The sequence below is a fragment of the Pyxicephalus adspersus genome, chromosome 5 (genome assembly GCF_032062135.1).
Source record: "Pyxicephalus adspersus chromosome 5, UCB_Pads_2.0, whole genome shotgun sequence".
Taxonomy (NCBI): Eukaryota; Metazoa; Chordata; class Amphibia; order Anura; family Pyxicephalidae; genus Pyxicephalus; species Pyxicephalus adspersus.
Window position 1 is genome coordinate 107,316,849 of NC_092862.1, and position 18,797 is coordinate 107,335,645.

General features: G+C 37.0%; 1 protein-coding gene across 1 annotated transcript in view; it reads left to right on the forward strand.

The window, feature by feature from the left end:
- Nucleotides 1-15,634, forward strand: part of SLC4A7 (solute carrier family 4 member 7) — a 90,322-nt gene extending 74,688 nt beyond the window's left edge. The window contains 8 exon segments of the mRNA XM_072413379.1: nt 413-688; nt 1,931-1,999; nt 2,732-2,905; nt 3,216-3,347; nt 3,805-3,825; nt 5,421-5,521; nt 6,716-6,820; nt 10,154-15,634. Coding sequence (XP_072269480.1) covers nt 413-688; nt 1,931-1,999; nt 2,732-2,905; nt 3,216-3,347; nt 3,805-3,825; nt 5,421-5,521; nt 6,716-6,820; nt 10,154-10,235 — 960 coding nt within the window. The 3' untranslated portion in view covers nt 10,236-15,634.
- Nucleotides 15,635-18,797: the final 3,163 nt, after the last annotated feature.

Sequence of the window (18,797 nt, forward strand, 5' to 3'; positions counted from 1 at the left end):
TTAACCATCCTAGCCATTTTTTTTTGCCCGTACGAAGGTCGGGCATACCGGCTAGGTGGTTAACAAAGTTCAAACTGGCTGGTTGGTTTTAAGAGGTTCAAATACCTGTAAGCGGTATACCTATACATAAAAAAAGCATGCATTAAATAAATATTTTGCTGCCAGATCTGCTTTCCATCCAACACTGAACATCCTCAATCCAACTTACTATAGCAATATTTTCGATCTCTGCATTAACATAAACCATTAGGTACTACAGCGGTTAACAAACAATCAATCATGTTTACCCATTTGTTATAAAGTCAACATTTGTGCCTTCATATTGCATTAAATTTTTTTCTGATCAATTAAATTTACAAAAAAAGTAATAAGTAGTCTAGGAGATTGAGGTGAAGGCAAGTGGCTTTATCAGATTTGTTTGTGCTTGCTGTTACAGAAAGGATGCGGGTATCATCTGGACTTGTTCATGGTTGCCATCATGCTGGGTGTGTGCTCTCTCATGGGGCTGCCATGGTTTGTAGCTGCTACTGTCCTATCCATCAGCCATGTTAACAGCTTAAAAGTAGAATCAGAATGCTCGGCTCCAGGAGAGCAGCCAAAATTCCTCGGTATCAAAGAGCAAAGAGTGACAGGTCTTTTGATCTTTGTTCTGATGGGACTGTCCGTATTTATGACCTCTGTTTTAAAGGTAAGATGACATGCTGACCTATTCATAGCAGAATTTATGCACATAAATGTGCTTGGTGTCTGTCATTGCATTACTTGCCATAAACATGAGGGATTATATTTGTAGTACATTTGTGTATAGATAATGAAAATAGATACTGCATATGCTTGCATAAGAGAAAAAGATGTGGTGTTTAAAGCATTTCTGCATCCTAAAGGTAAAATGCATGTCATGCTCACTGTTGCATTCCATTGCAACTGATGAAAATTGAGATGTACAGAAATTAATATAACCCTATTGTTAGTGTATGTGGGGCAAGAAGAACCTTTTTTTGTTATGTTGTGTGCTGCCATCATTAGTCACAGCCCACAGTGTGAATCCACCAGTTTGTCCAGACTTTTAACAATGACAATGTTAACAATGGCACTGCAGGCCTGTTACACAGGTTCAGACTGTTCAGTGTTCATTCTTGAATTTCATCCCTGAAATGGAACCTATCAAATAGCATGTTGGGGAGTTTTTGCTAAAGTCCAACTCCAGCAAAACTTATTTCTATCTTTTTTTTTTTTTTTGGTTTGGATAGAGCAACTACTAACTTTTTTAATTGTGGGGAGGTTCTCCCTGTCACTTGTCTGTGATGGGTGTCATGTAGATCAAATAAGGCCCCCCTTTCTCCAACTTTAAGGGAGGCAGTGGACAATTTAAACATCTTTTGTTGAGAGAGTGACATTTAGACCAGTATGGTTGTTGCCTGCATTCTTCTGAACAAGGTTACGGCAATGATGCTGTGGTGCTCCTGAGTTAAGAGCAGAGTTGCCACTTTCACGCAGGCGATGCCTGTAGGGCGTATTGCTATTGTTAATTCTAATTTACAAGCCTGGTAAGGCATGGGTTAGATTTTGTTTGCTGGCTATGTATTCTAAGTGAGAAAACTTCTCTAGGTTTTGTGTTTTTTCCTGTCCTATCACCCATCACCTGGATGGAAAGGAAGATAAAATCTCCCAATTGACATCATACACAACCGTGGGAAAATGATTTAAACCCTTCCTTCTTTATCACTCTACATAAAACTCTACTAAAAAATTTGTGCCCGGAAATTGAAAAAGCATTGACTATTATTTTCAGTCCAATGAGAACAGAGAAAAATATAGTCACAGGGCTAAAAACAAAAGATAAAGTTCCTTTTCCTTTTGTAAAGAACATTGTAAATTTTGCAGCTTATGATGATAAATCCTTGCTAACATTTTGTGTGATTCTTTACAGTTTATTCCAATGCCGGTTTTGTATGGTGTGTTTCTTTATATGGGAGTGTCTTCACTAAAGGGTATCCAGGTAAGTCCTCCATATACAGATTTACTCCAAACAATTATAGTAGAATTACTGTTCATTATAGTGTATAGAGTTTAGCAGTCTGGGTAATTGAATGTATCGATTAGCACACTTAAGCTAGGTACACACTTCCAATAATTATCGTTAGAAAACGAATGATAAAGACCGATCAACAATTATGTACGATTATTCTTGAACAATCAAATTGTGCATAATTCTGTACATGCTTTAATGATACGATCGTTTAAAAAATAATCCACCAATAGTGTACACACGCTAGATACAATCATTTGAACGATGCAGGGAGTGACATGCAGAGGGGAAAATGTATTGCAGAAAAATGCACGTTCACCGAATGACTGTACACATGATAGTGAACGATCGTTGGCCAATCAGATCTGCCGTGACGGTTTTTCATTTCGAACGACAATTCTGGTTCGTCGGCGTCATTGGTCACCTTTCGGCTGATGGGTTGTTCGTTTTCAATGATAATTTTTGGAAGTGTGTATGCAGCTTTAGTCAATCACTTGGGTAGTAGTCAGCGGATAGGTGCACATACTGTAGATGTGTTTGTTTATTGTAATCTGAGATTATTTATACTGCAGTGCCAACAAACCTGCATGTTAATGTATTAATTGCAAATATGCATGTTCCTGTAGCTGGTTATACCAGTCCTCTCTATTTACAGATTGTTGGTCCGCATTGTTACTTATTTCTTTTCTTGTCTGTCCGCAGTTCTTCGATCGGATAAAGCTATTTGGGATGCCAGCCAAGCATCAGCCAGACCTCATCTACTTGCGTTATGTTCCCCTATGGAAAGTGCACGTGTTCACCGTCATACAGCTCACTTGCCTTGTTCTTTTATGGGTTATCAAAGTATCTCAAGCTGCTGTTGTGTTTCCTATGATGGTAATTTAATTTTTTCCAAAATTGTAACATTTATTTTAGTAAAACAAAAATTCATTGCATTTTTTTTAACTCATATTTTACTTCGAAGTCTAGGTAACAAATAAGCATGTAAACTCTTTTTATACCTTACTATTAAAAAAGGGGCTATCCTTCTTGCACCCTTATATATCCATGATTATGTGTTTTGTGCATGTCCTAATAGCAGGTTGCTGTACCTTTAGATGTAAGCTGTGCTCCCAGACAGGCAGATGATGCGTTGTCCCTTCTTGCATTATATGCCACAATGTATAAATCTTGTTTTGTGTTTAAGGTCCTTGCTCTGGTGTTTATTCGCAAGTTATTGGACTTTTGTTTCACCAAACGTGAGCTGAGCTGGCTGGATGATTTGATGCCTGAAAGTAAGAAAAAGAAAGAGGATGATAAGAAGAAAAAGGAGAAAGAGGTAGTCTTTTGTTTTCTTTCTCCAATATAGTGGTACCAGACCCTTGTGTTTTACCCAGGTACTGTTCATAATAGGAAAGTTTGTGCTTTTTTCCCTAAATAGATATACCTTTTAACACCTATTGACTAGCTGCTATGCGCATTTGAATGCAGAAGATAGAATAGTAAGAGTAACAAGTGTGAAAAGAAGCCATAGACATCACTGTAAACTTCCCTAGATCCTTCCTGCTATGTAATGTCTATAGGTAGTTCCTATTCATCCACTATTTTTAGATAACATTTGGCTGTACTTTTATATACTTAGATTTTAAAATACCAAAATAAATTAGATTTCACAAAGAAACTGCAGCATGCTGTGCATATACTTTGCTGCTAATGTATGCATAAAAATATAGCTTTGGAGAGGAATAAATTGGCTTTTGACGATCCTCTTCCTTTCTCCTTTACAAAACGAGAAGATTGAAGATGACTCGCCTGAGGTACGTTATTGAAAGTTTTAAATAGTGTGCAGACTTCTAGAGTGTGCAATCTGCTTATTTTATTAAAAAAATTTTAATACCAGAATTGAGTTTTTTTCTGTTTTGAGTGACAAACATTTGATTATACAACAGTAGCAGAACACTGGAAACAGTATAATAGGTCTTTGTCGGTGCCCCATGTATGTATGTATGTATTAATACAGCTCATGTATTTCAACAATTAACAATGTCACAAAAATTGTCATTCAACCAGCACAGTTTGGTTTCTTTTTTTGCATGTATTCAGTAGCAACCAAAGTCAGAGGATGTTTTATTTGCTAGTGTTTAACTGGTATGATTGTTATAATCTAACAAATCTACGTCTACATAAATTGATGTACAAATGGATAGAAAGTCTAACATTAGAACTAAATTAATGTTACACCTGTACCAAAATGGAAAATAAATATTGCTGACAAATTACATTTTTATATTATAACATAAAGATTTTCTTCTACATTCTGGAAAATGTGCTTGTGGGGTAATTAAAAAAAATCCTAGGTTTTAGATGTTAGTGTTTTGGAGTAGTGGGGGACTAGAACCCCAGTCTTTTTATACCCAAATTTGGCAAATCCTCCAGCAGTCACAATGACAAAATGAGTGCTGTATAGACAGGCTTAGCAGCTGCATATTTCATGGAGAAAAAAGGGGTAAGATGAATGTTAGGCACCCCACCGTTTGCTTCCTATTAGAATACTACTATAGTTTTTGTTAGTTTTTTGAATGATCCGGCACAGTAGATTGCTAAACTTTATCTGCGGACAGTAATACTATTTTAGGTGAAATTTTAGGTCGATCATGAATATTCAGCTCTGATAGTGAAAGTCTAGCATCTATATGCAGCCTGAGAGAAGATTTCACTTATTTTGGCGTGATCTTATCACTCTCTGCTGAGTCTACAGGACAAGACGTGAGAATCTCCCAAATGTGACCCCATTCCCAATTCTATCTAAAGTTAACAAATTTGTTTTAGTTATAGACATACTAACAAATAATGTTTACATTTTTACAACTGGATCAGGGTTTTTCATCTTTGGCCATCTTTTTGTTACTGAATGTTTTTAATGTTTGCCGTGTACAAAGAAGTTGTACACGGTGTACTGCTGTTTGGCTATAGATACTTTTTACAACCTTCTACAGACCTATATGAGAACCAGCCAAGTGGGTACTGTAAAGCCTGTACAAGGATTTGAGAATTAGGATTTACAAAGGGATTTGTTTGATACATATTAAAGACAAAACATAGAAAGTTGTCATTTGCATCCAAGCAGGTGCTGTCCAGGCTGGCTGTCCAGAATATGACTAATTGCAGATACATGCCATGCAATAAATCAGAATGAGTATAAGAAAATGTCATTTATATTGCATGCTGTGTATTTTATAATTGAATGATCTTTGTTGTCAGGCATGCTAGCCTACTTGAAAGCATGTCATTGCAAGGGGTGTTTATGATAGGTGTGTTACTAATGATAAAACTGTATTTTTAAAGCCAATTAACTATAAAGACAAAGTAATATGAATATCTCGTTGGGAATGATTATGCACTTTTTCTGCAGGAAGCAGAGCGAATGCTCCAGGTGGATGACAGTGACAATGTTCAGCTGGCCTATGAAGGCAGGAATGTTCTACAAATTCCAGTGAAAAGCTTGAAGTACAGGTATGCAATTAGAAATGTTGTTTACATAGTGGACATGTATGCAGTAGTGTTTAGATACCATGTTGGCGGACTATCCATTTAAACAAAGCTCTTCCCATAAGATTTCTTTTATGCATGTATCATATCCTATGCTTATTACTTACCTATAAAAGCCTTTTCTATGTAGATATTCTAGAGCCCTGAGACTTCTTATGGGAGTCACCATCTTGGTTGTGATGTCAGACTTTGATTTCTGATCTGACCCTTAAGTAACACTATAATATTCCCCTTTACTCCTTCCTAGGAGCTTTTAAAGGATTTTGGCCCTGATTTATTAAAACTCACCAAGGCTGGAAAGGATTCACTTTCATCAGTGAAGCTGGGTGATAAAGCAAACCTGGATCTGGTCCAGGATTGAAAACATACAGATCACCCAGCTTCACTAATGGAAGTTTATCTTCTCCTGCCTTGGTGAGCTTTAATAAATCAGACCCTATGTTGGAAGGAAGGAACCAGCAGAGAGCAACTTGATACTCCAGAAGAGAAGAGGGTTTTGACATGCAAGGAGTGAGAATTTTTAGCACGTTCAAAGGCATATTGCAAGTGAACACAACATATTTATCCAAAGGAGAAAAAAACACTGCATTTAAGATACTTGATTTTTCAGTACTGTTACCCAAAATTATGTTAAGCTGGTGACGGGGTTTCTTTAATGTGTGCGGTCTTAGGCTCACATAAATGATGGACCCCATCATTCAGGCTCCAAAGTTTCGCACCACTTTGGCATTAGGCCTAAAATGATTTATAATTAAACCAGGTTGAATTGCTTGCAGCAGGATGTTTTTTTTCTGGGACATCCTTTTACCAGTTCTGCTGGCAGACAAGTGAAGTGGTCAGAGGTGGAGTTTTGATAAACAACATAGTATCAAACACCCCTGCTTTTGCTACCATACCATACAGTTAGAGAGATTTTCACAGGGGTGACTGTTTTCACATCACTCCCTAGTAGAGCTTTCAGAAATTAAATGCAAAGTGAAAGTTCTTCTCTGAATTAGGCTCTTGTTTTTTTTTTTTTTTTTTTGAAAAACCACCATCTGTAACTCATATTTTAAAAATGATAAATACAAAGAAGATATACACAAGCTTCCTAGAAAATAACTCCATTAATGCTCACATAGGGTAAGCTACTAACATCAACTTATGTTTGTTCTCTAGCCTTGATCCATCAGTTGTAAACATATCAGATGAGATGGCAAAAACAGCACAGTGGAAGGCTCTTTCAATGAATCCAGAAAATGCCAAATCCAAGTCTAACCAGAGGTAGCTATCTCACTAATTGTCTAATTACGCTTTTAAGTATGTATCAAATACTATGCGGATAAGTCACCCTTTGACCACCAGATCACTTATTTTTTTAAATCAAGCCTTTAAGAGAAGAGTCAATGTACTTACTTTACTGGCAGATAATGTGTTAAATTCCTATTGCTCCCTTGCTCCCCTATGGTTTTCAGCCCTTCGGCTGTGTTAAAAACCTGTCACCCTGCTCCCCTCAGTCATCATACATCCAATAATGACAATTAATAAATTAATTGTCTCTTCTGTTACGGGTTTGGTTTTTTTGTACCCGTGACCCTGTAGTGAAAAGGGATTCTTCAAAACCGTGTCTTTTTCAAACACTGAAGACTGAGTGTTTGCAGGAACTGTCTACAAGAAAGCAGAAATTGCTGATTTACCCTAGGGTTTCAGAGACCGGATGGTTTGGTTTGCTAGAAAAATGGAAACCTATGTTTTGAGAAGCCAATACTAGCTGCTTTGCTGTTGTGATTTGATAACTTCAGTACTTACCTACAGACCTATGTCAAGAATGCTGATAATGAGTATTCTGCATATTGTTCTAAGTCTGTGACTCAAGAGTGTGTAAAAGATGGAGATGACAGACAACTACCATTTCTTGGAGGTGCTCAGAAATGTCAGAATCTGTCAACACAGGTTTCCTTTTAAAGTGTCATATTACACATTATGATCATGCCTACAGACAGCCCAACCCTTAGCAAGGTTTTCGTCTAGACCCTCACCCTTCACTGCCTCACCGCTGCAAGAGTCTACCTTGGGTAATCCTCAAAACTGGACGGTGATGGATCAGATCCGGGAGGATGATTACTCCCAGCACTATCACATGGGGAGGTAACCTGCTTTCCCATAGCTAGAATCCCTGTCCGATTCTTTGCATACTTAGTGGATATTTATGTAAATAATGGTAAGTGTTGTGTTGTATAAATATTTAGGCTTACATGAGTTTTATGAATTACATTTTATTGTCTTTCCCTGTTAATTTATGCAAAATGCCAAAAGCTTGTTGTAGAAAGTACTTTTATCATTGGAATTAGACTGCTTTATAAGCTGCAAATCTTTCCAGCGATGTAACATAGGAAGCGCTTCGGCCAATTGCTTATTCTTTGCTTACTAATGCAATTAGAACATATGGATAATGCATCTTAAGCTTCTGCTGCAGCTTTGCAAATAATAATCGCAAATATGTCTGTTACATGATTTTTTTTTTTTAAATGAATCGTGCTGTATTTTCGATTTGTATTTAAAGGAAACATGTCAGTATAGATATAAAGAAATTACTACTGTTGACTTTCTTGAAGGTGCAGGCTTTGGGGATCTTATTATCCCTCCTGTACCCCACAGACTACAAACATGCATATAGATATTAGATATTGTGGCCTATATGTTTGTCTTGAGTTAGTGACAAAAGCTAGGTTAGTGATACAAGGTTAGCTGGTTTGGCGATACAAGGCTAAGAATGACAGACAAAGGTTCTCCTGAACTCGTGCTTTGTACATGCAGTGAAAAGCAGATGACTCACCTTAACAAAATAGGGACATAAGTAAAGACAAAATAATGATGACAATGTATGCCATAAGCATTCAAGCAATATGTGTACTTTTTCATGCCCAACCAAGGAATATATTCTTCTATGTCTGGCTAAGATAACAGGGCTAACATGAAGTTGTCTCTGACAGGTTGTAAAAATATTTCAGTGTTAAAGTATAGGTAAGTGAAACAGTCTGCTACAAAACAATGTGACATGTATAAAAGTGCTGTTAAAAACATTTGTCAAAAAATAGATAAGAAGTTATATCTATATATACTGCCCCCGCCCCCACTCAAGCATTGCTTGAAAACGAAGTTTTCTTTTGACACAATCCTCCTATGTTTAAAAAAATAGTAATTTATAGTGCTTCAGTGCCACTCACTGAGAATAGGATAATAACCAAATGTAAATAAATATTTCCTGCAGATCATAGTTAAGTAGAATCAGTAAAAAAAAGCTTGGCTTTGACTTTGCATTGCAAAAGGAAATGCCAATGCCAGTACAATGCAGAGGGGATGGGCCTAAACCCAAAATATGAAAGATTTTCATTCATTGCACTTCTTCATAGCTGTCCCCCTTTTGCAAAGACAGGAAATAGTTATATGTAGGGCTTCCAAAAGCTACTGTTAATTTTTTTTAAACAATCTGAAGTTCTTTTATCTCACACACAGTTATCTCTTTATACATGTCCGTTGTGTCAACCAGAAGCAGATGCGCACAGCATGTCCAGTATGCATTGTCATTGCAAAGGAATGCACTTGCTTACGTTTGAGAGTGCAGAGTTGTGGAGTGCAGCACTTGGCTCTGATTTCTCACTAATAAAACTGGTATTAGATAGAAAGCCTGTGTTGATGATATTTTGAATCTTATCAGCCCTCTCCAGCCCCCAAGGCAAGAGGAACACCAATGTCTTTATGAAACGTTGGTGGGGTTGGTTATGGCCCAGTAAAAATGTTTCTTGTTAGTGAACCTGTCGTGTAACATAGGAGATCGCGCCCTCGAAGAAGCAAATCCAGAGACCAACAGGAGTAAAAATTACAGGAAAGATTCTCAGCCAGGTACAGTACAGAGATCCTCCAACACACCCCACAGGAGGATATTATAGGTTCATTTATATTGTGCCATCAATGGCCTAATATACAGTTAGGCATAAACTATGCATGCAAAGTATTCTTTGGACACGTTAAAGGGAATTTCAATGATAAAAGTGAACTCTCGCTTAAGACTCTTCCACATTACCTTGGAGGGGGTCCCTACCTTCATTTTAACCTGTAACAGACTTTTAAGATTTTATCTTCAATACTGGGGGTTAGGGCAGTATCCAGCTTTCTCTACAATGATGATTTGATTTTTAATAAACAGGCAATCTGATGGTCAATCTGTTTTCGACATCACCTAACTTTGCACTTCCAAACTGTACAATAGTTCTTGCGGCAAATGGGTAATGGGAGACCCCCAACTTGTGTTACTACACAGATAGGTCTAAAGCAGGAGTTCACTTTGGGCTGGAGAACCCCAAAAAATACAGGATTGAGATATTATTACTCATAACCCATGCATGTTGACTTTCTCTTGTGTACCTTTCTAAGATCTTATTTTATTGCAACTTACTAAAACCTAATACAGCTTCTTGTTTTCTCTGGAATGCCTTTGACTATTCTACTTCAGTTCAAGATTTAGGTATTTAAATACGTATTTTAACACTTGATGTTTTTTGTTTACATCCAATGGATATAATTATATTTCATTCAGGATCTGTTTATTTTTCACAGCCCTGACAAACCAGTAAGTGTAAAAATCACACTTGATGACAGCTCTCTCCGCAAGTATGTGGACGCCGAGACCTCCGTATAGAACCGTGTCAAGAAAGAACGTGTATGTGTGTGTTTTGTGCGTGTGTAAGTCCGCGAGAATGGATGTACGTTGTTTCCAATGATCATCAGACCATCAAAGTGTAAAAAAAACAAAAACATTTCCAATATACTGTGTGTGCGCCTGATAAATTATTAGCACTGTAAATACTGTATAGGATCCAAAATGGGCTGTATCCAACTGTAATAATATGACACAGAATGATCACTCAACAATTATTTATTCAATAGGAGTTTTAATAAACCTTTTTTTTAATTGATTTTATTGTATATGTAAAAACCTGTCATCCAACAATATTGTTTGAGTACATAAAAACTCTATTTGTCATTCCCAAGAACTCCATAGCAATGTATTCCCACAAGGATGTATATTTTTAATGCACTTCTTTTCTTACATATTTTTATAGGTTGCTGTAATGTCGTATGTCACCCACTTTATCAGCTGCATCAATTTTCAGTAAATCAGTAAGGCCAGCATAGTAAGGGACAGTTCGAGCGGATTATATACCTCCATAACATAAATTGAAATGTTACTGTTTAATATAACCTCATTTATAAAGATAAAACACTCAATATTAGCAATCACAGACTATGGAGCCAACAAGCCCATGCTATGCTATGGAGCCAACAAGCCCATAGACATTAGAAAGCCAAAAGGACTTTGGTAGAAATATAAATTGAAAGCTTCTGGCCACCCAACCACATCCTACATTATTGTTGGTAACTTGGGTACCACTACTGTTTTGGCATCAGATTTATAGAATTAATTCAGTTAAAGTTCTCGCTGTGATTGATATCTTTATGAGGCAGAAGTTTCCTGCAGTCCTTTACGTAGCTGGCTGAAGTTCTCAGCTAAAATCATAGCCCTCAAACCTTGGATATCTAATGTTTGTGGGCACCTTTGAAAGAAACCTGTTAGAACTAGAGAAGCTGCCGAATTGATTCCTAAAGCTAAAAGCAGACCTAGACTGAGACAACCACTGTCTCCACTGAAATGTATGTAACACCTAATTACTAAGATTAAGGTCGTCAGTGTTCATTTTGTTCTTGGACTCTACCTTCTGAGAATACTATAAGTCTAACCCAGTAATTAGAAACAAGTGTGGCTCTATTAAACTCCTGATAGTTGTGAGCCCTAGGCACTGTCACATAAATGAAAATGTCCTTCTGCTTCTAGTCAGCAGTTTTAAGTTTAGGTCCGCCTAAATCTCCATGGCTGTCATCCTTATTTACTACTCATTGTTCCATAACAAGTATTTATCTAGCAGTGTCCCCATAACTGATTGGATTGCATAGGAATTCAGAGATAGGAATCCAATTAAATGAAGAAGTATAGAAGCTGTCATTGTTGGCCTTCTCTGTAAAGGTTTAAGCGGCAAAACTCTCAGCTTTAATAACTTGAAAAAAACATGCATGATGGTAATTTAGATTTCCAGACATTACTGGCTGTCTCTTCTAGGGCTCATTAGGCAGCTAAACCAGGGACCATTAGGAGGACAGCCTCTAAGTTTATACCTTTATAACAAAGCAACTTGCAGATTACCATCTTTATAGATTTACTTTGTTAATGGAGAAATAATAGCAAGGCAATTTACATGTTGAAACCAGCTGGCCATGGCAGCCCCTGCTTGCTTTTTTATCAGGTTTATTTTAAAGTGATGCTGTTACATTGCTATAACTTCTTCCATCAGGCTGTGGCTACATTTTCACATTGCTTTCTACAGGAGATGTAGATTTCAGTACTGCTCAATCGCATTATTCACCAACCAGGGTACCACCAACACTTGTTGTATCCCAGCCTTTTGTAAAATGCATAGGTGTATGGTCTTCATGGTGACCTGTGTGTGAATCAGTGAACCCCAGAATACATGTACAAAAGCTGGTGCATTATAGCTCATACAAGCCATAGGAAGTATTTTAGTAATTTTCTTAAGTATAGTTTACTATGTGTTAATCATTTATTTCCTGAACTTTCACAAATCCATATGTAACAGCCACGTTAAATAAATACATTGATTCATCATAGCCCTACCTTTGTGTTGTATAATACAAGGCTACTGAATAGCCCTTAAAATACAATAATGACCTATATTGCTATTTTTCTAAAGTTTGATATGGGCCCAGGGCTCTTTTCAATGATATAACTCAGGTTTTTTTGTGCAATATGCCGCAACAGTGCTTAGTAGGTCCCAGTGTAGGACCTTTTATAATAATTTCTTGCCAAATTTGCTACAAAGAATTAATGTGGCAGTTTAATTGTAATCTGTTGTGTGAATTTCTTTTATAGGTTGCATAGGATGGTGCTGTGAATTATAGTGCCCTGTCAATTTAGCAGTGACTGTTAAGAGATATTTTTGTATTTCAATAATGAAATGATCTGGGGTTGTATAATAAACTTGATACATTTCCCTAGATGTTTGAATCTGAACACTAAGTTCTACTTAATTATTTTTATGCTGTAAACACCTCCCACTCTTTTTAAAGCATAGGGTTACTATGTGAATGATGTATGTTATTGTTCTGTTGTAACTCCTTGATTGCTGAAAGGAAATTGGTTTGAAGGGATGGTGAATATTGCAGTTTGGTATCATTTGTTATGTATAACTCAGTAAGGCAAGCATCTGCCATCACTTGAAATTGATTTCAATGTACATTTTTGCTAGTTTTATATCTACTGTACATATGTACTATATATTCAGAGATGACATGTAACATCATTGGTATCCCTCATTTTCAGTTCTTTGATCAAAGGAAGACCATGATCATCAGCCCAGTATGGGTTTTTTTCCATTAGTTAGTCAGTTTTAGTGTAGCAATACCATATTAAAATAGCTTAAGACATGTAAGCTTAAGAGCAGACAGATAGATCCTGGATCAGCAGTTCACTTTGTTTTTGTAATTATAAGACACGTATGGAATGAGCCATATATTTGGTATTTTTCACACAGGGTATTTATACTCATCGGCAGGCAAAAGTACTTTCTACATGCTTTTGGACACGTCAGTCCTACTTTTCAACTACTAAGGTCACATACACGCATTTCCAGATATGTTTGCCTTTTGTGCAGTAGATGTTTGGCTGGTGGATTCCAGTTTCAGGCTGGTATTTGAGCTTCAAGTAGACATCACTTATGCTGCATGCTATATTTTAGGAACGCCAAGTGCATAGATAGGTGCTAATGTACAACGCTTACTGCTGTCATGAAAGGATTATGTGATGGCCATCAGCTGTTGGGTTGCGGTGATAGCAGTGTTCTTGTGTGTACATGGCCTTCTACAAGAAATCCTAAACAGTGTTACTAAATTCAACTGTGCGCTATTATGTTGAAATAGAATTTACATGGTTAGTGTAATAGGTGCTCTCAGGAACCGCATGCTAAATAGATGGATTTAGTTCATGTTTCTTCTTGTCTACTGCATAAGCTTCCAGATATGTCTTCATAGATGACGGTGTGTTCTTATGTGTCCTGTATTTTAAATAAGGACTGGTATAATTATCAACATTTTACTATAACTATTTGATTTTCTCTATAGACATTTTATCAAAAATGAACTGTTACCCGTAGCTTGTATCCGTACATTTGAGACCGCCATTTTGTAGCACTAAGATGAGAAAGTAGCCTAAAAAACACAGAACCAAATGAGTCAGAAAATGTATAATTAGGTTCATCACGGGGAGTGCGAATATTTATGACTTTCCAAGTGCTGGAACCCATAAAACAGCCAGTTACAGATTACTTTCAGTTACAGAAGTTTTTTCTTTGTTCGTGGACCGTGTACTTGACAGTTTTTTCTTACATTTGAATAGGGTTCCACATTCAAAATGACATACCGCATGTGCTTTGTTTTCTTCCCTTTGCTTTGGTGGTAAGTTTATTTTTGGTATTTTGCCAACATCTATCAGCTTTTATTTTCAGTCTCCCTATAGTTACTAATAGGAAAATGTTACTAAAACTTTTTGTACTTTTATTTTCTGTCCGCTTTTCTCCACTTGCTGTATCTGTGTCAGTTATGTGACAAAATAGTGGAGGATTTATTAATCTTTCGGTTGACCTGTAACATTTGTCAAATTGATCTGCATTGTGTTACTATTGCACATGCTTAGTGATGGGTTTTGGATAATGGCCCTCAGCCAGGAGCTTGGTATAGTGCACTGTACCACTTTGATTTCTTGTACCTAGTTTGTCGCAATGATCACACCCTCCACAGGTGTTTGTAAAAAAATGTGGCAAATAAAATACACATTGTGCTCATGTTCTGATGATTTGCTGCTTGATAACCTCACAGCTTCTTTACTGCCCATGGCATGCATTTTCAGTAATATTACACTTTACACTTAATAGGGTCGCCTAACAGCCAATCATATAGGTGCCAATAGGGCTTGTATTTTCATGTACCAAATTGCAGAACAAGAGCCCAGAGTTAAGTGTCCACTACCCATCATACTTTAATTTCTTCAGTCCATTACTTTAGTATTTATGGAGTTGACCTAGTCCACCAGCTAAGTACTTTTATCCAACTTTGTGAGAAAGATATTAGGAAACCTATGTTGACTACTACTCAAGAAGCAACCTAGCCAGTTAGTTTAGCTGATGAAATCTGCCGCTGTAGGTTTGTTTGTTTTTTAAGTACACAGTTATCAAAAAGAAATACGGTGACATACATTAAATAACCAAACAGGGATTGTTCCTCTGTGTTGGTTCAATATATATATTACTTGATGATGATAAAGGTCCTTGTAAACTAAAGTGTTGATAAATCCTGCTTAATAATCAATGATATTTATCTTATTGTTTCTAAGTCCCAGTGTTGGATGTAATCAAAAATGTTTTAACTGAAGTTTTATTTCGTACATTTTAGGATGAAAATGACAATGAGTGATTTTGCGTTTGTAATGAACTGGGTGCATTTAATGTAATGGGAACTTGAACATTTAACACTTTTTTTTTCCCCCCTAGTTATGGACAAAACATTGTTCATTTTTTTTCCTACTTCTCCTGTTTAGTATCTTGGATAAAATCGTGTTTTGTCTTCCATTGTTCAGTGGCAGTACCTGAACATAGCCAGATTTTTAGTATTTATTATACTGAATACCTTTAGGAAAAGCACAGCATCAGGTTTTTTTTTATGCCTGTTTTTGTATTGAATATAGTGTATTGTTTGTGTATTTTGTCTTCTTTTGTAACAAAATCCAAAGCAAGTTCCGAAACCATAAATTATATTTTGTTAGTTTTTATGACAGATATGTGAGTATCTTGTTCTACCTGAGATGTGAAACCCTGCCTTTATAATTTGTTGAAGAACTTAGAAAATGCAAACTATATTTTGTAATGTTTAAAAAAAAAAAATGATTGAAGCAATAAAAGTCTACTGAAATTTCAACATGTGCTGGCTTTTTTTTAAAAAAAAAAAGTTTTTTGGGGTAATCATTTTAAATGAAAATTTGGGAATATTATCTTTCCTTATCCTGCAGGTTTTTGGGGGTGTGAGAGGGAAATCTGAGTGCCTGGATGAAACTTACACGAACTAGGGGAAAGCATGCAAACTAGTTTCTAGCCACTGGGTCATTTGTGGCACCGTCATGTCTTTAATATATGGCAGATATAGCCAATTCAAAGCCAGGTGGAAAGGTACATTCCACTAAGTTTAGGTTGTATGGTAAAAACATATATATCAATCAAAAATAAAAGAAATAGGTTGAAAGAGGAGAATGCAAGGAATTATACATCCAGATTTCGTATTGTATGCATCCAGATTTCGTATCCAATAAGGTCAATAAAGTTCTAACTTGTACAATCACTGTATATAAATTTTTCTGTTACACCATTGATTTCACCTACAAACACTCTGCAAAATGTCCAATACATGTTACCTTACCCGCTTCCCATATAGCTGTACACGAATATGGGCAGTTCCTAGATAAAATCTATTTCAAACCAAATCCTGGGTTTGAAGAGGTAGGTTTTTTTTGTTTGTTTTTTTCTTCAGGTACTATGTATTGCTTTTGAATAATTGTTTTGTAAGCACCACACTAGGGGCTGCAGTTTCTGTTTCTCATTTTGGAAGTCCTTTATCAATTAAGTTCATACAATGAAAGCACAGGTCATGCACACTTGTATTTGTTACACATTTCAGGTATTTTCACCTTCCCAGCTTACGGCACAACGATGTACATTGTTCATGTCAACATAAACAAAAAATTTATATGTTGAGCAATGTTTTTTTGCGGTCAGATATTGCAGTCTTGGTGGGTTGCTTTTGTGGCACTGGCAAGGGTCCAACATGGAGTTCCTTGTTATATTCACTTCCCAAAAAAGATATAGAGCAGCGGTCCCCAACCACCGGGCCGCGGCCCACTACCGGTCCGTGGCGGTGTTTTCAGTGGGCCGCGAGTACATGATCCATTATTGAAAACTCCTCAGAGAAATTTCCTTCCGTGAAACCGGTCCCTGGGGCCAAAAAGGTTGGGGACCGCTGATATAGAGGACAGTTGCAACCCAAACTGTACCTATTGCTCGGCTGTTGAATAAGTGAGGTAAATAAATGATGAATAAAGTTCTGTAAAATAGGAGTTGGAGGTCCAACAGTATTTATACTAAAGTTACATTTTTCTTGGAGAAATATTGAGCAACCATTCAATGTCAACTAATTTGACAGAAGAGAACCTAAACAATGAGCCGGTGAATGTTGCATTACTTCTCTCATCTGTTGACAGGTATGTCAAGACATTACTTTCTCAAATAACCTTATCCACTGAGGGCACTGCCTAAAATCGGTCAAGTCTAACTTCTGTTATAGAGGGCTCCTAATGATGTGGAAAAATTCTCCCTATCTGTTAATGCAGGGTTGCTCAGATAAACGATTCAAAGTGGGTCCCTGAATTTACCAACAGAATTATTTTTAAAAATTGTTCTTTTGTAATGTGTTGTGCAAATTGGTGGGTACTTGATGTAAATGTCCCCTTTGTAACTTAATAATATAGCATTGGAATGTGGTATTTTTAGTCCACTATCCAACCAATCTTGTGTACCTTCCTAGCATGATGGCATGCTCCCAGATACTATTTCCATTTATGTGTGAATTGTGTATTGGTGTGTGGATAGATATACTGTACATATATAGAAGAAAACATGGTGAGTGGCCCTTTTTCCAATTTTATTTTAGGCAGCAGATTAGATGACAACCTTAAACAATGTCTTAATTTTGTATTATTCCATCCAGTGTGAATAATCATATTCTTAGTGATATTTCTAAACATGCATGTGAGTGACAGCCACAAGTTCCTAACACTTTCTTGCAATGACGTATATAAAACACATGCAGTCTTCAGGGTTTGTTAGCTGATAAAAGGACATTCATTAATGTTGTCGGTAGAAAGAAGCACAACATGTTCTACAAGAGAACAAGGCAAATGAGGTCACTAATGAGTCCAAAACTGTTCCAAAGAAACTTGTTCACAGAACATTAATCGTGAGTTTATTTGCGAGACCTTTCCTGTACAGAGGATACTGAGTTCTAAGCTACATATAGAATTTTCTATTTGTTCTCTAGCGCTTCACGGAAAGTGGTGCAAGTGTCAGAACAAATAATTATAAAAAAGCTATACAATAGTTTTAATTTTAAATGTCGTGGAGAAAGGTTAAAAACCCTTGCCAAAGTTTAGGACATCTATGTTCGGTAGGGACTGATATGTCTGTCAAAATTTGGCAACTTCAAACCCTTCCCCGTTCTATCCAAAATGATCACCACAGTATAGCAGTTTTGCAGCATCCCCAGCATCTTTTCATCTATGCACTTTCTACCTGACCTGTACGTTTCTCAGTACCCCCAGCACATACACTGGGGCTGTGTGGATCTGAGGGAGATTTTAGAAAATGTGCTGCTGCCAATCAGCAGATTAGACCCTGGCTTCAATCCAGCCCTGCCATAGGCTGTTTGGCTGTTGGCAGATCTGCTAGTGGTGTAATAATCTATTGGATGTACTGTTGCTGGCTCTGCCTGTTTCCTGACAATATGATTGTTTCTGCCTGAACTGACCTTTGCTTGTGACCCCCAACTCTGCTTTGACTTTTAATCTTGAATAACTTGTTTGATTGACTGACTGTGACTTTTTGGCTCTGTTTTGTACGATTGTCTACTGGATTTTCCTGTACTGCATTATCTGCGAATCATCTGGTTACTGACCCTGGCCTGTCTGACCTTCCATTGTGTCTTCCACCCTGTACTTGGGCTCCTGGTCAGTCCTACTTCAATTTAGCTTTTGACCTGACCATCCCACTAAAATAGCACTTACAAAAGTGCCCAATGACCTCTTCAGAGCCTCCTTGTCACACAGCAACTTTTCTCTCTTGCATTTTACACTGTTGATTACCCTCTTCTACTCTAGATCCAGAACTTGGTGGCATCAGTGACACCATTCTCTCTTGGTTTGTTTCCTAATTGTCTGATAGCTCCTTTCACTGGTAATTCCTCCACTCCCACTCATCTTCCTCTTGTTGTTTCTCAAGGGGCAGTCTTGGACTTGGACTGGTTCTCTTCTCTGTAC